Source organism: Balaenoptera acutorostrata, chromosome 14 (genome assembly GCF_949987535.1).
Source record: "Balaenoptera acutorostrata chromosome 14, mBalAcu1.1, whole genome shotgun sequence".
Taxonomy (NCBI): Eukaryota; Metazoa; Chordata; class Mammalia; order Artiodactyla; family Balaenopteridae; genus Balaenoptera; species Balaenoptera acutorostrata.
The window spans coordinates 14,476,675-14,499,942 of NC_080077.1; the positions used below are offsets into that span (position 1 = coordinate 14,476,675).

At 39.3% G+C, this 23,268-nt stretch overlaps 1 protein-coding gene across 15 annotated transcripts in view; it reads left to right on the plus strand.

Moving 5' to 3' along the window:
- The window catches only part of SYNE1 (spectrin repeat containing nuclear envelope protein 1), a 463,872-nt gene that overhangs the window by 412,274 nt on the left and 28,330 nt on the right, over positions 1–23,268 (plus strand). For 14 of the 15 annotated variants that reach the window (XM_057527516.1, XM_057527518.1, XM_057527519.1 and 11 more), the window contains 3 exons: positions 8,552–8,714; positions 19,145–19,332; positions 20,226–20,376. In XM_057527516.1, the coding sequence (XP_057383499.1) occupies positions 8,552–8,714; positions 19,145–19,332; positions 20,226–20,376 (502 nt within the window). Of the gene's footprint in view, positions 1–215; positions 397–8,551; positions 8,715–19,144; positions 19,333–20,225; positions 20,377–23,268 lie in introns of those variants that run through there. The other variant, XM_057527520.1, reaches the window with a different exon arrangement.

Below are 23,268 nucleotides of genomic sequence, written 5' to 3' on the forward strand. Positions count from 1 at the left end.
CCTTCTTTCTTTAGACCTGGAGCCTCCCCCTCCTAGCAGATTACCCTGAGCCTTTTCCCTTCTTACACTCGTGGCCTACATTCCAGGAGATCAAGCCTGGCACATGTTAATGAATGTAGGTTTTATTTAGAAACATGACCACTTGTCACTCACTGCTCAGTGTCATATTGTCAGGCAGAGACTTACCAACATTTGTCTGGAGTGAGCATTTTCATAGTTACATACACAGACCGGGGAAACTTTCATCCCCACGCAGGATTTAGCCTTTTGCTCTGCAAACCTGACTTTTGCGAGTGGAAACTTCATGGTGGTGGCAGAAGATCCGTGTGCCCTGAGGATGGCAGAGGACGGCTGTGTGGACGCAGACCTCCCCGATTGTAACTGCAGTGTCACAAGGCAGGCATCTCCTTGAGTTTCTTCCCTTGGGCATAGCTTTCATGTTACGTGGGGGTTATAGGATGGATGCTGGAGCTTTAATCCATAGTTGTGTTGGCCAGTGTTAAGTGGAGATGACTGGTGTGAGGAGGTCGTTGGCCGTGGACTCCTAAGAGTTATTTGTCGGTTTGTTTTCTTGTCTCCTGCTGGGCCTGCGGAGCTGGGTGAAAAGGTTAATGGACTTTGTTATGGTTCAGTATCTACTTGTCTTGGGACTGGATGCATCATACAAGGAGTATGGTTACAGCAGAGAGCCTGAGACACAGGAAAGAGATTCAGAAAAACATTCAGTGGAAAGATCCTGTGAGTCCATCATCTGCTATTTAAAGGATGGGCTCCTGCTGAAACTGAAATTCAGTCATGGCCAGTTCACAGCTTTGTAGCTGAAAGCGTTCCCTTTAATAAATAAAAATCTACGCATGTTTCAGGGGCCTGGAGGGTTTTGTGTGTGAGAGAAAGTTGTTTCTGTTTTATGTATGTCAGTAGGTTTTGGTCACTGACTAGTGTAAAGGTTTTCAATAGTATGTGCAAAATATAGAAGGTTATGTCTAAAATGGTAATTTAGTGCATTATACAAATGTTTACTTCATGATTTTTTTTTCAGTTAGAATAACATTACATCAGGAATTTTCATTTTGTTTTTAAAAAATATTTTTCTTATACCATAACATCCCCCAAACAAATCCCTACTGATGAATAGAATTTATTAGTGGTACTTTTGGTTCTTTTATATTGAGAATATGAATTTTTTTGTTTTGGTTTATGGATCTACTCAATTTGTTTGAAGGAAAGTAGTGAGGTATATATATGAAATATGTAGATATATGTGTGTATATGTACGTATTCATGTGACAATATTAAGAAGCTGGACAACTGGATTTCATAGTAGAATCCTTCTCAAGAAAGGTCAAGTGTGCAGGAAACACACTAGACTCTGAAAGGGGAACCAGAGTGCAGGGACTTACAGATTCACCGGGCTTACTAAACTTACCCAGACATGTGACGTCTGTAAACACCCATTTTGAATTATAACCCTGTATGCTACCAAAAGGAATGTTGCTCAAACTTCTTACAATGATAAATAAAACTATTGTGATGCTTCACCCAAGGATTTCCTTGAAAGAAATGATGAAAAAAAATGTGGGACATTTCTCTTAAAAAAGAATGATCCTCGTCCTGCAAATACCAAGTTCAATAGCTCAAGGATGATGTATGGGGGCCTTGTCCCACACCTTCTCTCAGTTCACACCTGCTCCCCCCAACACACACACAATGTATTTTGCTATTTGTAGTCAAATACATTTTTTTTTAAATGAGAAAGGAGAACCACTTAAGCGTTCACCCTTCCTGACTTTACTAAGATTTACACGTTCATTTGAAAGAGGAACTTGCCCCTAATAGACTGTATGAACAAGCATTTCCATGTCACTATGCCCTTGACATATTGCACTAACTGCTCTGACTATTGGAATTCCTTCAATGTTATACAAGATTACTAATCCAGTAAAATATTTGGCTACTGTAGACAATATCCAATGGCACAGTGTTTACTTATATCCCTTTGTGCTTTGGATCTTTTGATCATTTTTGTCAGTGAATTTTGAACCAAGAAAATTAATGAATTTTAGTCCTTAGCAGATAGATCATTTGCAAGTGTTGGATCTAGAAGAAAATTTAAGTATACATTTAATATCAAATAAATTAAAATATGTTAACAAAATAAACAATATTTTAGTTAGAACACTAATTATTAATGTTTAGCAGGCATTTAAATAGTACCCAACTTTGGGCAAGGCACCAAGCTTAGTCTGGCAACCAAAAGTGGAAAGGGAAAACCCGAAGTGGAATTCACAGTTCCAGCTTTCCAGGAACTTCCCATGAGGAGGAGGAAGGTGAGCATAAATAATACCAGGAAGTTCGAACAAGGGTAAGAAAGAAGCAGGCACTGAGTGAAGTACCCTCCCAGCCCCTAGGTCCACACAAAGCCCTGATGATGTTATGAGTTTTCTTTAAAACTCCATCCCAAAGCGTAGTCAGCATTCAGATCCTATCAGACCTGAAGACAGGAAGCTGGTCAAGTAGGAGAGGTTCCTGAGAGGACATTCTTATTGGGGTAAAACCAAGATGGACATCAGTGCAGTGAGCCATTCTTCAGTCCTGTTCCAGTGGGTTTATTGATTGTAGACTGTCCTTTCCATCTGGGACACTAAAGCAGGATGGCCAAGGTCATGTTAAATCCTAAGCCCGTACCATGGTCGTTGGTAGAATATGCACCCCGAACTTTATACCCAGTAGCTGCTCGAAAACTGTCATTCACTGACCGACGCTCAAGTGAATTTTGTCTGACATATGAGAGAAATATGAGTGGGTTGTATGTAACAGTTCTTGGAATTATTTTTCAAGGCTAATGCCTTGAAATGCCCTAGAGACAGAGTACAAATTGTACTTATAAAACTAATTAGAAAAGTATTATCTTGAATGGAATTATGAATTATGATAAACATATTGCAATGCATGTTTTCTGTTCCCTATCAATCCTATGTATTGTGGCAGAATAGAACTCGCAGGCAGTTCTATTTTTGGTTTTTTAAGGAACCTCCATACTGTTCGCCATAGTGGCTGTATCAATTTACATTCCCACCAACAGTGTATGAGGGTTCCCTTTTCTCCACACCCTCTCCAGCATTTATGGTTTGTAGATTTTTTGATGATGGCCATTCTGACCTGTGTGAGATGATATCGCATTGTAGTTTTGATTTGCATTTCTCTAATGATTAATGATGTTGAGCATTCTTTCATGTGTTTGTTGGCAATCTGTATATCTTCTTTGGAGAAATGTCGATTTAGGTCTTCTGCCCATTTTTGGATTGGGTTGTTTGTTTTTTTGATATTGAGCTGCATGAGCTGCTTGTAAATCTTGGAGATTAATCCTTTGTCAGTTGCTTCATTTGCAAATATTTTCTCCCATTCTGAGGGTTGTCTTTTCGTCTTGTTTATGGTTTCCTTTGCTGTGCAAAAGCTTTTAAGTTTAATTATGTCATATTTGTTTATTTTTGTTTTTATTTCCATTTCTCTAGGAGGTGGGTCAAAAAGGATCTTGCTGTGATTTATGTCATAGAGTGTTCTGCCTATGTTTTCCTCTAAGAGTTTTATAGTGTCTGGCCTTACATTTAGGTCTTTAATCCATTTTGAGTTTATTTTTGTGTATGGTGTTAGGGAGTGTTCTAATTTCATTCTTTAACATGTAGCTGTCCAGTTTTCCCAGCACCACTTATTGAAGGGGCTGTCTTTTCTCCATTGTATATTCTTGCCTCCTGTATCAAAGATAAGGTGACCATATGTGCATGGGTTTATCTCTGGGCTTTCTATCCTGTTCCGTTGATCTATATTTCTGTTTTTGTGCCAGTACCATACTGTCTTGATTACTGTAGCTTAGTAGTATCGTCTGAAGTCTGGGAGCCTGATTCCTCCAGCTCCGTTTTTCTTTCTCAAGATTGCTTTGACTATTCGGGGTCTTTTGTGATTCCATACAAATTGTGAAATTTTTTGTTCTAGTTCTGTGAAAAATGCCAGTGGTAGTTTGATAGGGATTGCATTAAATCTGTAGATTGCTTTGGGTAGTATAGTCATTTTCACAATGTTGATTCTTCCAATCCAAGAACATGGTATATCTCTCCATCTATTTGTATCATCTTTAATTTCTTTCATCAGTGTCTTATAATTTTCTGCATACAGGTAGGTTTATTCCTAGGTATTTTATTCTTTTTGTTGCAATGATAAATGGGAGTGTTTTGTTAATTTCACTTTCAGATTTTTCATCATTAGTGTATAGGAATGCAAGAGATTTCTGTGCATTAATTTTGTATCCTGCTACTTTACCAAATTCATTGATTAGCTCTAGTAGTTTTCTGGTAGCATCTTTAGGATTCTCTATGTATAGTATCATGTCATCTGCAAACAGTGACAGCTTTACTTCTTCTTTTCCGATTTGGATTCCTTTTATTTCTTTTTCTTCTCTGATTGCTGTGGCTAAAACTTCCAAAACTATGTTGAATAATAGTGGTGAGAGTCGGCAACCTTGTCTTGTTCCTGATCTTAGTGGAAATGGTTTCAATTTTTCACCATTGAGGACAATGTTGGCTGTGGGCTTGTCATATATGGCCTTTATTATGTTGAGGTAAGTTCCCTCTATGCCTACTTTCTGGAGGGTTTTTATCATAAATGGGTGTTGAATTTTGTCGACAGATTTTTCTGCATCTACTGAGATGATCATATGAATTTTCTCCTTCAATTTGTGAATATGGTTTATCACATTGATTGATTTGCATATATTGAAGAATCCTTGCATTCCTGGGATAAACCCCACTTGATCATGGTGTATGATCCTTTTAATGTGCTGTTGGATTCTGTTTGCTAGTATTTTGTTGAGGATTTTTGCATCTATGTTCATCAGTGATATTGGTCTGTAGTTTTCTTTTTTTGTGACATCTTTGTCTGGTTTTGGTATCAGGGTGATGGTGGCCTCGTAGAGTGAGTTTGGGATTTCCTCCCTCTGCTCTATTTTGGAAGAGTTTGAGAAGGATAGGTGTTAGCTTTTCTCTAAATGTTTGATAGAATTTGCCTGTGAAGCCATCTGGTCCTGGGCTTTTGTTTGTTGGAAGATTTTAAATCACAGTTGCAATTTCAGTGCTTGTGATTGGTCTGTTTATATTTTCTATTTCTTCCTGGTTCAGTCTTGGAAGATCCCTAGAGTTTTAAAAGATATGTTGCTGTTGACATTTTTTCCAAGCAGATACCTCTTTAGTTGAACAAAGTTGACACCTCGGAGATGGAGATATTTTGCTTATCCGCCATTCATTTCTATTAGGAGCAGTGTCAGTAAGGTGACCACATTTCCTGAACCAAAAGGTCGGAAGTATAAAAAAACTTATGATCTAAAAGCAGAATTGAATTTTAAATAAGGGTTGTACCAGAAATCATTGATCATGTGCTCCTCCTCCACATCACCTTTCTTTTTAGAGCCATCTATGTACATACATCCAATCAGCCATGTCAGACCCTCAACAGGGACTCAATAGTCGATTTTTGCTACTATTGCTTGGTAATAATAGAGTTGAGAAGTACTATCTGTGTCCCTCCCAAATTCCTGCTGACACCCTGCCCTCATTGGGAAATAACTTTTCAAATCTAATTTATCTATCCCTGCTCTATGCCCTTGATCCTGCCTCCTGTGCATCCTTGCTCCATCATCTGTATTTATCTGTAATTTCTCTCCTTTTTCTTCTGTCTTTGGCTCCTTCCTCATGAGTTCCTTTTTCTCTGCCTAAAAACATTCTAAGGCGATTCCAAAACATTAAACTGCATTAAACAAAACAAACAAACAAAAATTCAATTTTTCTTGTAGCCAGATCATTCTACAGGATTCATACCGTATTTACTTACCTTTGCTCCCTACTTTTTAAAAATAATTAACAATCCTCTTTTATCATAAGTGTATTTCTTTCAAATGCGTCCTGTTTTCTGTTTCCGTAGCCCTTGCTGAACTATTCACTTAGGATCAGCAGACCTCTTCTAATAAATGGCTCCTTTTAGGCCTCATCAACCACCTTGCTCTGCCTTTGACCAAGTAGACCAGTGATTCCAAACTTAAGCATGCCTAGGGCTTACTTGGAGTGCTTGTTAAGTGTAAATTCCCTGGCCACACCCCCAGAGGTTCTGACTCAATAGGACTGGGTTGGGGTCTAAGAATCTGCATTTATGTGAGGCAAACCAAGTGAAATCTAATGAAGAAGACATTCAAATCACACTCTGACCAGCACTTTCTTCTTTTTTAAAATCATTTTTAATTGAATATATTTGACACACAACATCATGTAAATTTAAGGTGTAGAGCTTGTTACTTTGATACATTGATATAATGTAATATGATTGCCATTGTAGCGATATTTATCACATTACAAAATTATAGTACAATATTGTTTATATTCATTTTACTGTGCATTAGATCTCTAGGGCTTATTTACTACTCGTTGCAAGTTTGTACCCTAAAATACCATCAGTCTTATCCCCCGCCCCACTACCAATTCTTTCTTGAAACATTTCCTGCCTTTAGTTTTATGCTACACTTCCCTGCTTCACCTCCTTCCTTTCTGATTATTTTTTCTTCAACTGTGATTCCTCCTTCTTTAACCTTTTAAAACTCATTCTTCTTAGTCCAACCCCTTTCAGGATGACACACATCCTTTCATAGGGCTTCAACTCTATGCCAACAGTATGTAAACCTATGCGATAAACTTCGTCGTGTCTTCTGGACCTAAGAACTATATTTCCATACATGTCTAGCTGATCCCACAGCCTCATCATACCCCAAACTTAATGCACCTTTAATCCCAAGAACTTGCTCCTCATTCCTGTATCCTCTGAGGCAGCAGCGTCTATCTAGTTACCCAACTGGAAAAGACATCATTTCTTAACTCCTTCTGCCACGTCATGTCGGTTCGTGAATTTAGCAATCCACTCCTCACCGCTATCCCCACTGTTTCCAGCTGTAGGCTTTTGATGCAAACTGCTTGGACTATTCTATTTACTTCCTGAATGAGCTCTTACCACAGCCTTGCCTCAAACTTACGCACTCAGAATCAAAACTGATCTTAACATTCCTCTGCTAATAGATCTTGGGAAAGTTCTTATTTATCTTTAAAACTACATACAAATCCATTGTCATGTCACTATGGGAGTTTTATCATCTTACTCCCATCTACCCATCAGTCTTACCTCTTACCACTTCTTATCTCTTTTCTGGTTCTCTTCCCCATCCCTCCACCACTGATCTCCTTGGCATTGTGACACTATTTACCTTCAAAATCTCTGCTCTTCATCATTATGTTTCCTAGGCCAGAAATGTTCTGCTTGGCTTGTATCCACCTCTCAAGATTCAGGTCACATGTCATTTCTTCATTTTCCTTCTTTCATCAAAGTCTAAGCTCCTCAAAGGCAAGGATGAAACTTCAGTCATCACTGTTTATCTATCACCTAGCGCCATACATGTTGGTAGGAGGAATAAAGAAATGAACAAATGGTAAATGAATGAATGATTACTGAGCATGGCCAGACAGAATTGATCACTCTTTATTTATTAGCCAGAGACTTCGTTCACTTCTTTAGTTTAGTTCTTACCACACTTTGTTATATTTCATTATTTCCATGTTCAGATTTCTGGTCAGATTGTACATTTCATTAAGAAAATAATCACATCTGATTTATTTTGTCTTTCTGGCATCTTACATATAAAGTGTCCACGGATGATTGTTAGACAAATGACAATTCTTAAAGGAATGAGTTTTTACTCCTTCCTGGCGAGAATGGGAGAATAGTTCTTTGTCGTTGTTTTTTAAGCATGCTATGTAGTGAATACTGTATCGAATTAGGCTCTGCAGGTGGAAGATGGGGTACCTGCCCTCTGCCACTTACAATCCAACAGGTCCTTAGTTACCTTTAACATGATATGGCATCATTAAAACTCAAATTGCTTAAGTGCATGTGACAACTCACTGATAGTTTTATCTTCAGTATGCTTTCTTCTTTTGACTGAGTTTCTGCCACAATATTGCTGAAATACATCCCACAGGGGGTGAAATGATTAGAGCCATGGATGTGTAATCTGTTTGGTGACAATCCATTGGAAAGGTTAACTTTTTCCTCCCAGTTATTCTTCATAGCAGTATAAATTATATTATTTGCAAAGGTCAGGTAGTATAGATTATATTATTTGCGAAAGTAATAATTTCTGTGACAACCATGAGGTTTCTATCACTGTTATATTAGTATAGCTGTGCTGAGTATAACCATGGTTGGTATTTTTTTAATGTTTCCCATGTATTGGCACCCTCTGTCATTCACCTCATTTAAATCTCACAAGTACTCTTACTTCATTTCCGTTTTATAGACAAAGAAACAGAGACACAGGAGGGGTGCACAACTGCCCACAGTCACACAGCCAGTAGGTGGCTGAGCCAGGCGGGACTCTGGCTTTAGACCCAGTGCTGGCTTCTGCTTATGCGGGAAACATGAGCAAAGCCTCTCACTGAAGTTGATGTCTCTCCTTCTCTGCCCACAGGGTAAAGAAGCTGAAGGAGACTCTGGTCGCCGTACAGCAGCTGGATAAGAACATGAGCAGCCTGAGAACGTGGCTGGCCCACATCGAGTCAGAGCTGGCGAAGCCGATCGTCTACGATTCCTGTGACTCGGAAGAAATACAGAAAAAGCTTAACAAGCAGCAGGTAAAATGTAAAACAATGGAAGGAAAGTTAATAGATTCTTGAAAATCTGTCCTCCTGGCCAGAATAGAGACATGATTGTGAGATGGTGAATTGGGATGGAAAATCTGGAGGAAGCTGGGCAGGACTGGTGAGAAAGGGAAGGCATTGGCTAGAGAGGTGTTTGGGGCAAATAGGTTCCATCTCCTCACAAAGTTGACTTTTAAGAAGGTCTGCCATTGTAGGGTTAATGCCACTGGTCCTCCAAGAAGTCATCCTAAGATGGTAGGTTAGGTTGAGCTGCAATAATGTATTCAGAACTGTGCTGACAGTTTTGTTTATTTATTTGTGGGTCGCTAACTCACAACCATGGACTTAGAAACGAGCCTTTTTCTTTTTTCTGCATACAGCCTTTGGAGAAAGATCACAGTGCATACTTAGAGTTTTTAGAGTCTAACATAATTTTATTTTGCAAGGAGCATTGCATGATCTGCAGACCACATACTGTAATGCCATCTTCATGTGTGTAGCAAATACAGCACAATACACAATCCAGCAAAGCAAAAGAGGGTGACCCTGAAAAATACATACAGAAGGGATTTTCACTTCCCACTCCCCTTGCTTATTCTTACTCAGCACAGTAGACTCCAGCTGTCAGTAATAAACACCATAAATCCCCCATAAGAAGTATTGCTACTTCATGCTTTTAGATTGTCCTTGAAAATTCTGCCTGCACTCTGGTTATTTCCATTACATTAAGCCATTATATTCAAGTTGCTTAACTTTAAAAAAATGTATAAACAGACCTATTTCTTCAGTCCTATGAAATAGTTTATGTATTTTATTTTACAAAGAGAACAGTTATTAAAATACAGTTTTTAGGTGTTGGATGTTTAAATTAGTATTTATTTTTTAAGAAATTTTTAGCAGGACATTTTTCAATTTTCTGCAAGATTAAAACCCTCTGATGGACTCTCTGATGTTTGAAATTCTGATGATTAACTCTGGGGGTGGTGGTTGGCCTCCAGGTCCCCACATTCTCCTGGAGAGCATGGTAATAATATCTACATGTGACGAGAGTTAAAATGCTAATGACCAGTATTGTAATTTAGCAAATGTAAGAAAATCAAAGCAGTATCTAGTTAAATATGGGAAATTGATTATATGCATCTGTAGTTGCAGCCACTACTAAAACCCTAGTAAAATAAAAGGTCAAAACCCACGATGGCAAAAAGAACAGAAGAGAAGATGATAGAGCTGCTAGACATCCGAGAGAATTTGGAAGGTGGAAAGTAGACAGATGAACGGTGATGGTGTTAGCAGAGTAGAGGACAAAGAAAGCTGATTCACGCCGCAGAGTTCCCAAAACGCTCACCCAGGAAGTAGAGCTACCAAGTCTGTGGGGCTTTAAAGGGAAGATGGCATGAAAGTCTGAGAAAGGAGGGGTGAGATGAGCAGATTTCCCCTAAGCCCAGCTAGTCAGGCAGCTCTGCTTCATTGACTCTCTGGAGAAGGCCAACCAGAGGGACTTGGGATTCGATGACACAGGCCGCCATCTGTGCTAGAGCCGCTCTGTTAAAAACAGAGGGATTAAGTGAAAGACTCCGTGCCAAACCCCACAGCATCGCCTCCCACAAGGTCACTAGCCAGGCTTGTGCTGCAGCCAGGATTTACACGAGAGTTTCAAAATCCAATTCAGTTATTCTGTAAAAGTCCCCCTGCCCCCAAAATAAGGTGGAAAGGAAGAAATTACCAAAGTAGTAATGCAGAAGAAGAATTCCCAAATTGAAAATTTACACACTTCTGGAACACAAACCCTACAGGTGCCCAGGAAAATTAAAAACAAAGCTATTATGAAATTTCAGAACATGGGGGATAAAAGAAGATTTTAAGGCTTCCAAGATGAAAAAGTTGGATTTCTCCAAAACAATGATGGAAGCTAGTATACAATGGCGGAATGCCTTCAAAAAGCTGAGAAAATTTTTTATGATTTAGAATAATATATCTGCCATTTAATATATAAAATATTTACCTTCTATGCACACATTCACAAGAAGCTAATGACAGATATGCTCCATATACTGAAATGAGAGGAAAAATAATATTCAACCCAGGAGAAGGAAGTCCCCAGGATGGTGGTAAAGGAAAGTCCCAAATGACAGTGGTACTGCAACCTAGGAAGAGCCTGTCCAGACAGGAGTAGGGAGTCCAGGCGCTCTAAGAGGAACATCTCCAAGAAACAAAACAGTTGAACCAGATGACCTGATGGGCTTAACCATACTGGAAGGAGCTTTATTAGCACCATAAGAGAAAGAATAGCAGTTAGCAATATAATTTTTTTTTATTGGAGTATAGTTGCTTTACAATATTCTGTTAGTTTATACTGTACAGCAAAGTGAATCAGCTATACGTATACATCTATCCCCTCCTTTTTGGATTTCCTTCTCATTTAGGTCACCACAGAGCATAAAGTAGAGTTCCCTGAGCTATACAGTATATTCTCATTAATTATCTATTTTATACATAGTATCAATAGTGTATATATGTCAATCCCAATCTCCCAATTCATCCCACACCCCTCCTTTTCCACCCTGGTATCCATATGTTTTTGTTCTCTACATCTCTGTCTCTATTTCTGCTTTGTAAATAAGATCATCCATACCCATATTTTCAGATTCCACATATATGCATTAATATACGATATTTGTTTTTCTCTTCTGACTTACTTCAGTCTGTATGACCGTCTCTAGGTCCATCCATGTCTCTACAAATGACCCAATTTCATTCTTTTTTATGGCTGAGTAATATTCCATTGTATATATGTACCACATCTTCTTTATCCATTCCTCTATTGATGGACATTTAGGTTGCTTCCATGTCCTGGCTGTTGTAAATAGTGCTGCAGTGAACATTAGGGTGCATGTGTCTTTTTGAATCATGGTTTTCTCTGGGTATATGCCCAGTAGTGGGATTGCTGGGTTATATTTTAAAGAGAAAAAGAGAGCGAGGGAGAGAGAGAGAGATAGAGAACTATTGATTTTAGAAAAACAAAAAGTTATGTAAAAGAAGAAATATAACCATAGCATATTTTGTTGCTTAAATGTGAAAAGTATTAAAAACACCATAATCATGCAAAGAAGTGATTATTGCTCTAGCTATAAGAGGTGCTAAAATAGTCATTGGAGCCCCATGAGTCATGTAGAAATTTATTCCTTCTCTGCTGTAGAAGCACTGATAATGTCTAACATTTAAAAATCAAGAAATAGCAATATAAACATGTTACTTAGAAAAACAGAAGTAAAAACCAGAAGACAGAGCTACAATAGATGGAAATGGTTGTTTCTGGAGAAGAATCAGGAGTGAAATGAAAAGGGTACTACTTCATTGGAAGCTTAGTAGTAGTTTTTAATCATATCATATTTACTAGTTTCCTTTATGGAAATTGTTTGACCATGATTTTGTAAAAATTGTAGCATTTGGGGATCCATGTTTTAAAAGACAGATAAATAGTAATCTGTCTCCAAAAGGGAAAACTTCTGACAAATATTTAAATGGACAGATTAAATTGGTAAGAAATACATTGTCTCCTGTTTCCCTATGTGGAGTTTCTGTATGTCTCTCTTGCCAATGTACTTAATTCTTATAGATTTAATTGGGCAGAAATATATATAGACTTGAGATGGCTTCAGAGAATGTTTTGTCAGATTTCTCTGTGTTATAAATGAAAAAGAATGAATCCAGTGACACTATGTGACAATTTGAGACCATCACCAATGGAAGTTAAAGCTGAGACTAAAATTGTGATCTGTATTTGGGTACTTATATAATTATAAGATTCCCCCCCAAGCCTTATTTTATATATTGATCTGAACAAAAACTTTTGAGCAGAAGTACAGGGGGACTTTTCTCCAGTGTTTACTGTGTTAAACTGGTCAAGCTCCTGGAGGTAAATCTCACCAAACTGGGGGGCCCCCATGACTGGGTCGGTCAGAGGTGTCCACACTGAGCCTCCAACAGTCCGTCCATTAGAGTTCTGGGTTTCACACACCAGCGCTGGTTCCCACAGTGGTTTCCCCTTATGAGTCTCCCCTCTGAGAGAGATTCAAAAGCATATGGAGGAGTGATGTCACCAAGACGGTGGCATAAGCCGTTCCTGACTTAAGTCCCCATCACAAGAAGACCAACAAGCAACTATCCATAGACAGGACCCCATTGTGAAAATCCCAGAACCCAGGGTGAGGCTGCAGCAGCCCCTGGACAACAGAGACCGGGAAGGACCACGTTAGCAGGTGAGAGGAGTGACTGCACTCTGCCCACATCACCTGCCCCAGGCTGACACAGCACCGCACCCAGAGCGCCCCAGCCTGTGGTTTCTCCAGCTGGAAAAGAGAGGCCAAGGTGGGGAATTCCCTGGCAGTCCAGTGGTTAGGACTCCATGCTCTCACTGCCAGGGACCCGGGTTCAATCCCTAGTCAGGGAACTAAGATCCTGCAAGCCGTGGGGCACGGCCGGAAATAAAAAAAAAGAGAGAGGCCATAGTGGACACCCAGCTCCCCCAGTATTGTATGACGCTTCCCAGGATGCCCGCTTGGGTCTCTCTTCATGGGGATCACTAAGGAAATCTATGAGGCTCAGTCACGGGGGATCACATAGAGATGGAGAAGGGGCGTGGGGCTTACAGCACCTGCGCTCAGATCTTGGTGGACTGCATTCCTGCTGGCAGCTGCACCCAAACAGAGATGCCGGCCAGCGTCTCTGCCCATCAGCAGAGGCCAGCCAGTGGCCCCGTCTAGCCTGCAAACTCAGTTAGCAGCTCTGCTTGATTTGGGTCCCCAGACAACTGGCATTACAGGCCTTGGAGCTCTTTCTACCCGCCGGCCTGGGCAGGGAGGCAGATTCCCAACCCCACCCAACAGCTGAGCACAGTCTCCGTGCTGCACCCCCCCCCCCACCAGGAAGCCTGGCCAGAGAATCCAGGCGGCCATGGAGCCCATCCAACAGCCCTGCTTGGGCAGGGAGCCAAGCCAGAAGCCCTGCCAACTGTTGAGCACAGCCTCTGGCCTTGCATAACCAAGGAGCCTGAACAGTGACCGTAGGCATCCTCAGAGCCCAGCCTACAACCACGCCCAGCCATGGAGCCCAGACTGCAACCCTGCTCAGTGGTGGAGTCCGACCAAGGGCCTTGTCGATTGCTGAGCACAGCCTGCAACCTTGGCTGGTCAGGAAGCCCAGCCAGTGATCCTGTCCAATTACCAAGCAGAGCCTGCGGCCCCACCCAAGAAGAAAGCTTAGACAACAGCCCAGCTAGACCATGGAGCACAGTCTCTAGGCCCACTCACTGTGGGATTCAGCTGGCAGGCTCTCCTAACCAGAGAGCCTGGCCAGTAATCTTGCCCAACAGGGGAGCAGAGCCAGCGGCTTAGCTGATGGCGAAGCCTAGACTGTGGCCCTGCCCAACTCCAGGGCACAGCCTGCAGCCCTGCGTGATCACAGAGCACAGCCTGAGGCCTCACCTGAACACAGAGTCCAGCCGGCAGCACTCTCTGGTCTGGGAGCACAGCCTGAGACCCCATCAAGAGCAATTGCAGTGAGACTTCCCTGGTGATCCAGTGGTAAAGCATCCGCCTTACAATGCAGGGGACGCGGGTTCGACCCCTGGTCGGGGAACTGAGATCCCACATGCCGCGGGGCAACTAAGCCCGCGCTCCACAGCTACTGAGCTTGCGCACCTCAGCTAGAGAGCCCACGTGCCCTGGATCCTGTGCATCACAACTAGAGAGAAGCTGACACACCACAATGAAAGATCCCGCGTGCCGCAGCTAAGACCCTGTGAAGCCAAAAAGAAATTAAATAAATAAATAAATAAATAAATCTTTTAAAAAAAGGCCAATTGCAGAGACCAGCTTGTAGCCTGCCCAATCACAGGGTCCAACCAGTGGCACTACCCTGCCAGGGGACGTAGCCTGTGACCTCACCCAGTTAGAGGTGACTGTAGGGCCCAGCCAGCAGCACCCCCAGGCCCACCCCAACCTCAGAGCACAGAACATTTTCCAGGAGAGATTATATGTTAGATCACAAAACTAGTCTTCATAAATTCAAGAAAATGGACATTACATCAAGTATCTTTTCCAGCCACAATGATGTGAGACTAGAAATCAATAACAGGAAGAAAGCTGGAAAATTAACAAATACATGGAAATTAAACAACACACTCTGAACAACCAGTGGATCCAAGAAGAAATCAAAAGAGAAATAAAAAAATACCTGGAGATAAACAAAGAAAGGAACCCAACATACCAAAACTTATGGGATGCAGCAAAAGCAGTTCTACGAGAAAAGCTTATAGTGATAAATGCTTCTATTAAGAAAAAATAAGGATCTCAAATAAACAACCTAACTTTATACCTCAAGGAACTAGAAAAAAAATGAAAAAACTAAGCCCAAAGTTGGCAAAAGGAAGGAAATCATAAAGAGTAGAGCAGAAATAATGAAATACAGAATAGGAAAACAACAGAAAAGATGAACGAAACTGAGTTGGTTCTTTGAAATTATAAACAAAATTGACAAACTTTTAGCTAGAGTAATCAATTAAAAAAGAGGACCAAAATAAATAAAAATTATAAATGAAAATGGGCACATTACAAGAATACCAAGGATCATAAGAGACTACTCTGAACAATTATAAGCCAACAATTTGGACAACCTAGGAGAAGTGGATAATTCCTAGAAGCATACAACCTACCAATATTGAATCATGAAGAAATAGAAAATCTGAGCAGATCAATAATGAAAGGAGGTGGAATCAATAATTAAAAACCTCCCAACAAAGAAAAGTCCAAGACCAGATGGTTTCATAGGTGAACTCTACCAAACATTTACAGCCAATTCATCTCACTCTTCCAACAAATTGAAGGGAAAAGAACATTCTCAAACTCATTTTATGAGGCCAGCATTACCCTGATACTGAAGCCAGATAAGGACACCATAGGAAAAGAAAACTATCAACCAATATGCCTGATGAATATCAAATTTTTGCCTGCAAAAATTCTCAACAAAGTACTGGCAAACCAAATTCAGCAGCACATTAAAAGGATTATACACTGTGATTAAGTTGGATTCATTCTGGAATGCAAGAATGATTCAACATATGCAAATCAGTAAATGTAATACATTACTAAAATGAAAGATAAAAATCATACGATCATCACAATAGATGCAGAGAAAGCATTTGACAAAATTCAAATGATAATAACTCCCAACAAATTGGGTGCAGAAGGAATGGACCCCAACATAATAAAGGACATGTATGACACACCCGCAGCTAACATCATACTCAGTGGTGAAAGGTTGAAAGCTTTTCCTCTAAGATCAGAAACAAGACAAGGGTACCCACTCTCACCAATTCTATTCAACATAGCACTAGAAGGCCTAGCCAGAGAACTCAGACAAGAAAAAGAAATAAAAGACATCCAGCTCAGAAAGGAAGATGTAAAAATTGTCTCTGTTTGCAGGTGACATGGTCTTATATATAGAAAAATCCTAAAGACTCCAACAGAAGACTTTTATAACTAATAAATTCAGGAAAGTTGTAGCATAGAAATTCAAGATACAAACATCACTGTGTTTCCATACACTAACAATGAAGTATCTGGAAAATAAACAAAGAAAACAATCCTATTTACAATAACATTAAAAACAGTAAAATACTTAGGAATAAATTCAACCAAGGAGGTGAAAAATCTGTACTCTGACACTATAAGACATTGATGAAAGATATTGAATAAAACACAAATAAATGGAAAGATATTCCATGTATTGGAAGAATTAATATTGTTAAAATGTGCATACAACCAAAGCAATGTATAGATTCAATGCAATCCCTGTCAAGATTCCAATGGCACTTTTTACAGAAATAGAAAAAAATCTTAAAAGTCATATGGAACCAAAAAAGACCCCTAATAGCCAAAGCAGTCCTGAGAAAGAAGAACAAAGCTGGAGGCATCATACTTTATGCTTTCAAATTATATTTCAAAACTATAGTAATCAAAACAATATGGTACTGGCATAAAAACAGACACATAGACCAGTGGAACAGAATAGAGAGCCCAGAAATAAACCCACACATACACAGTCAACTAACATTTGACTAATAAGAATACTCAATGGGGAAAAGATAGTTTTTTCAAAAAATTGTGTTGGAAAAACTGGATATTCACATGCAAAAGAGTTAAACTAGACCTCTATTTTACACAGCTTAGAAAAATTAACTTGAAATGGATTAAAGACTTAAATTTAAGACCTGAAACCTAGAGCAAAACATAGGGAAAAGGCTTCTTGACATTGGTCTTGGCAGTGATTTTTGAAAGCACAACCAACAAAAACAAAAATGAATAGGTGGGACTAAATCAAACTATAAAGCTTCTGCACAGCAAAAGTAATGATCAACCAAATGCAAAGGCAACCTAGGAATGAGAGAAAATATTTGCAAACCGCATATCTGATAAGGGGTTAATATCTAAAATATACAAAGAATTCCTACAAATGAATAGCAAAAAATAAATTATCCAATTTAAAAATGGGCAAACGACCTGAATAGACATTTTTTACAAAGAAGATAGTCAAATTGCCAACAGGTACTTGAAAAGATGCTCGACATCACTAATCATCATGGAAATGCAAATAAAAACCACAATGATATATCACCTCACACCTGTTAAAATGGCTATTATCAAAAGACAAGAGATAAAAAGTACTGACAGGGATTTCGAGAAAATGGAACCCTTGTACACTGTTGGTGGGAATGTCAGTTTGTGCAGCCACTATGGAAAAGGGTATGGACGTTCTTCAAAAAACTAAAAATAGAACTACCATACGTTCCAGCAAGTCCACTTTTGTTATGTATCTGAGGGAAATGAAATCACTATCTTGAAGAAGATATCTCCACCCCTGTGTTCATTGCAGAGTGATTTACAAGTGATACATGTAAACAACCTAGGTATTCATCAACAGATGAATGATAAACAAGGCATTAAATTTGCCCAGAGTTCTACCAAGTGAAGTCTTCATATTAACTGCATAGAATGTAAATGCAAAATGTGCATTATTTTTTCTGTTGAGCTTTTAACTCAATTTACTCAAAGTGTTCCATTATTAAAAAGGAGGCCTGTTGGTGCCATGTTTTGCTTGCCCTGTTCATCAAGGTCCTCAATGTATTTTCCTTTTCTTTTATACAGTTCTCGAATTTGCCTAGCTATTCTCTTGATAATTCCTCAACTTACTCAGGTAGCTGGGATTTATATTCTTGTATGTGTATTCTTCTTCCTGTTTTTCTCCTTAACACCATGTTCCAATGTCTTCTATACAAACTCTAGCTTATTGTTGAATGCAATAACAGTGCCTTTGATTAATTTTGGAGATTTCATAAACTCCATAGACACAAGAAAATAAATTCTGTAAAATATTTCTATTTCACTAAACTGTCGTTTCAAATCTCTTGCATAACCTCTCAGTTATATGGAAGTTATCACAGGAATTGCTGGTCTAAAAATATAAAATAAAAATATTACAAAAATTGAACTTTATTATCATATTTCATATCTTCCTATTTCTGTCCCACATTTAAATTTGCTCACTGAGGAAGCTGCTGATGATAACGATGCCATACATGACAGAAAACCTAGGTGCCTTAAACCATGGTACCTATTTTTTTTTTCTTATGTCTGTGTTGGGTCTTCGTTTCTGTGCGAGGGCTTTCTCTAGTTGCGGCAAGTGGGGGCCACTCTTCATCGCAGTGCGCGGGCCTCTCATTATCGCGGCCTCTCTTGTTGCGGAGCACAGGCTCCAGACGCGCAGGCTCAGTAGCTGTGGCTCACGGGCCCAGTTGCTCCGCGGCATGTGGGATCTTCCCAGACCAGGGCTAGAACCCGTGTCCCCCACACCGGCAGGCAGAGTCTCAACCACTGCGCCACCAGGGAGGCCCCCATGGTACCTTTTAATGATGGGGGCATTAACTGTTTAAAACAGTTTGCAGATCTTTGGAGGTCAAATCCCAGTTTTTGAGTGCCAGCTCTTAACAGGAGCACATGTATTCCTTTGACTGATTGATCTATGGATTGGAATGGAAGGGATATATCTGCGAAGTAGAGACTGGGGCAAGATTCATTTTTCAATCACTAAAGAAGCTCATTTTACTCAATACAGTTGCTGTAGTCTCTTTCAATTGTTCAGTTGATATTTTGGCTTTGCTCACATAGCTAAAATATTTCTAGATGCATTTTGTCATACTTTTGAGGTTGCGGTATTTTTTATAAAGGAACTTGAAGAAACTTCATGCGTTCAAGGAGATGAAATATCTGTCAAGGTTTTGCCCAACCATTTCTGAGTCAGTGAATACTGCTGCAGTTTCTCCCATCTGTACGCAAGCGTTTGAATGAAGCGTGTCTCCTTCCCTGCAGGAGCTTCAGAGAGACATAGAGAAACACAGCACGGGTGTGGCCTCTGTCCTCAACCTGTGCGAGGTTCTCCTGCATGACTGTGACGCCTGTGCCACAGATGCCGAGTGCGGTTCCATCCAGCAGGCTACGCGCAACCTGGACCGGCGATGGAGAAACATCTGCGCTGTGTCCATGGAAAGAAGGCTAAAGTAAGCCGGGCTGTGCAAACAGTTGCGAAAGAGGAAGGACCAAAAAAACAAAAAATTTACCCAGAGTGTCTACGGTTCACTATTTGCTTTTGGTTGCAATGTCCAAAAATAGCCTTGGTTTCCCAAAGTTGCCGTCATCTACATTTAGTTAGGAAAATAAGTACGTATAAAGGTCATATATAAATATAACAAGCCAAGTTACACCTGACCTAACAGTTTAAATATAATTCAGAGAAATTAAAATACGCCCTTGCTGAACAAATATAATGTTACAGAATTGGTGCTCTGGAAAACTAACATTCTTTCATGAAAAAGGAAATAATAAAACAAAGGACTTATCTTTAAGCCCTTTGAAATTCAAGGTGGTAAAAAAAATAGTGATATGTTAGAAAATTATCACAGTGACTTAAGGCACATAATCTTTGTGCTCTCTGGGGAACTCTTGAAAGGATAATGTTTATCTTGCTGTCATCGGTCGATTTTGATAAGGGTAAATTTGACATTGAACTTAAATGGATTTTCAAACCTTAGTGTTAGTTCAGCGGAAGCTTGGTGTGAGTGTGCACTGCAGGCACGGTGTTGCACTTTTAAACTTCCTTGCACATACCCAGAACTGTTCACACCATGTGCTTGTCTTACTCAGTTTGACTAATTCCAAATCCAGAGCTGCAGGACGTGTGTTTAAACACACACACACACACACACGCACAGCTGTTTCATCTTAGCTCAAACAGTTGTTTCTTTTTCAGTCTGGTAAAATTTGGCTCAAGGAACGGTTATTGTTTGGCACCCAGTTGCTTGTTTTGGGCCCTCTTAGTCCTGTTGCAGGTATCAGACAGGGTGCTGGAGCACAGTCTCAAGCAATCAGATTCTGTTCTTTCATTTCTGTCTAGAATTGAAGAGACGTGGCGATTGTGGCAGAAGTTCCTGGATGACTTTTCTCGTTTTGAAGATTGGCTGAAATGCTCGGAAAGGGTAGCTGCCTTCCCCAGCTCTTCTGGCGTGCTCTATACAGTTGCCAAGGACGAACTAAAGAAATTTGAGGTGATTTTCAGTTTCAAATATTTCATCTTTATTTTGCTACGAGAGTAGCCAGCTGATAGTTGGTGCCCCAAGACCTAAACAATCTGTTCACCCACATATTATTTGTTCAAACAGCTAGGTGATGACTTTCTGGCCATCTTTATTATTACCTCATAAGTAGGCAAAGAAGAAGAGAAAGGAACTTTTTACTTTAAGATTGTCAAGAATTACAAATAAAGTAGTAATGCTCTTCATTACATTATAGAATTATTCAATTCTGTTAGAAAACACGAATCATGATTCCCCCCAAAAGATCTTGGCATTCTTTTGATTTCATAATTTTTTACAGTCAGCCTTCTAAGATTCAGATATGATGGTTTTCCATACCAAAAAAAAAAAAAAAATGGTCATGAAGAACCTAGGGGCAGGACAGGAATAAAGACGAGCAGACGTAGAGAATGGACTTGAGGACACGGGGAGGGGGAAGGGTAAGCTGGGACGAAGTGAGAGAGTGGCATGGACATATATACACTACCAAATGTAAAATAGATAGCTAGTGGGAAGCAGCCGCATAGCACAGGGAGATCAGCTCGGTGCTTTGTGACCACCTAGAGGGGTGGGATAGGGAGGGTGGGAGGGAGGGAGACACAAGAGGGAAGAGATATGGGGACATATGTATACGCATAGCTGATTCACTTTGTTATAAAGCAGAAACTAACACACCATTGTAAAGCAATTATACTCCAATAAAGATGTTTAAAAAACAAAAACAAAAACATCTATCTGTCTTTCAATGTATTTTCTTGATTTTTTTTTTACCTAACTGGAGCATAGATATATCTGTATTTTTAAATCATTGATAAAATAGAATTGGCTCCAGAATTGATCAAATATTTTAAATCATAAACCATCTCTAATTATAAATGAAGAGCAGTGCCATTCTTGAGTCACCAAGATTTTTCAATTTTATGGAGACAAAAATAGCAGCAGTATAATCTTATTCATAAACAAAGGAATCATTCAGTAACAGATTCTAGTTCCTTGCCATTTGGGGCAGTCTCGAGGCTTGCTCTGTCACTGTGATAGGATGAAATCCCAACTTCTCAGCCTCTCATTTTCACAGAGGACCTGACGTAGCCTTAAGCTGACCATTTTTTAATTTGAACTTTCTTCTCCCATCAATGCCCACTGATCGGCAGTTGTGTTCTCAGATACACTGACAGAGAGCAGTTCTGATGCATGAATCTTACAAAAATCATTCTTGGTTGCTAAGTCTGCCCCAAGCTCCCTGAGATATTTTAAACTAAGACTAAAAAAATCCAACCAAATTCAGCTGGATTCATTTTTACCTTGTGACGCCAATTAACCAGGCATTTTTTGAGGCCTGTTATAGTAAACATGAAGTTTAGTTTTTGTTCTTGTGGAGTTTAAAATCTACAAGTCATAGATGGGCAAGTCATGAGTCTATAAAAGTGTTCAAATACTATGTGAAATAAATAAGAATATTCTGATGTCTGAATATGCACTTATATGTAACTATACCACTAAATTCCAGGAAAAAAAATCCTATCTAAAAGGTTTTCCCTTAGAAAAGTTCTAGTAAAAAGCCACAGTAAATTCTGCAGTAGATTTCAGATCATCCCGCTGTGAACCAATGCTAGTGGAAATATTCTTGTACTGCATCTTATTACACTCAGCTTCATAAAGGTTAAACCTTCTATAATTGGCTTATACTACAAAGCAGATTAAGTAAGATCCTTGTTGATGCTATTTTAGACCCTCAGATTTTATGACAAAGGTTAGCCATGTAGTTAAGCTTATAATGCTATATAGTTTTATATATATATATATAGCTAGTTATAATGAATGATTTTATAGCTAGTTATAATGAATTATATAGCTAGTTATAATGAATGATTTTATTATTTATCTTTGTAGTTAATTTTCTTAAGAGACAGAAATAAATTACAAAAACAAAATTTTGTTTGAGGGCGGTCTTTGCCTGTTCAATTGCACAATTGCACAAATATTGGGGACAGATCTGGGTGTGCTGGGGTACCCAACCATGGTGCCCGCCTTCACGCCAGTGAGAAAACATATTCTGTGACTTCCAGTAATGGCAAAAGCTGAACTTTCCTTACCACTTCCTTTTCTGGGGAAATAATTTAAAGTTTGTAGAATACAAGGTTGGATTTACTCGGATAAAGGCTCTTAAAGCAACTCTCAGAAGGAAAACCATTTCAGAGGCGGAAGTGTGGTGGCATGTAAATAGTGTGACAAGCCAAAGGAAGCAAAACTTGGGGATTTAGATGAGTACAGTCCAATCAGTTATACAATTTTCTGTCCAATACCAGGATGAAAATCAGTCATAAATCATACACATAAGTTTGAAATAAAAAAGCTTCATTTTATTTTGGCCAAATGATTCTTATGCTAGGGTTATGCTACATTACAGAGAAAAAGGAGAGAGAGTATTTTACCTGCGGAAACTCTAAGCTGTGCATGGGGTAACCTCAGAAGTAAATAGCTACTACTATGTAAGGTGTCACATCAGCTCTAAAACGTTTTATGAAAACTGAGTCATTCGGGGGCAACAAAAAAGAAATAGAGCATGTTCCACACTTTTTTTACGAAGCTGTTTTTCTTAAAAGTTAATAATAGCTTGCATTTAGAAGACCTTCTGCAAAAGGTAGTTTTATTTTTTTTAATGGACACCAGAATTGAGGTAATTTCTGGATTTCTTAGGAAATAACATATTTTACAAATTAAAGAGACAGTTCTATGATATCTTTTCTCAGTATGGACATCAGAAATTTTGAACATTTTAAACTCACATTTCAGCATACATACATATTTATGTAATCAGTTTGCTTTTTGGGAAAGTTTTTTCAGGCTGTTTATTTTAAAAGCTAT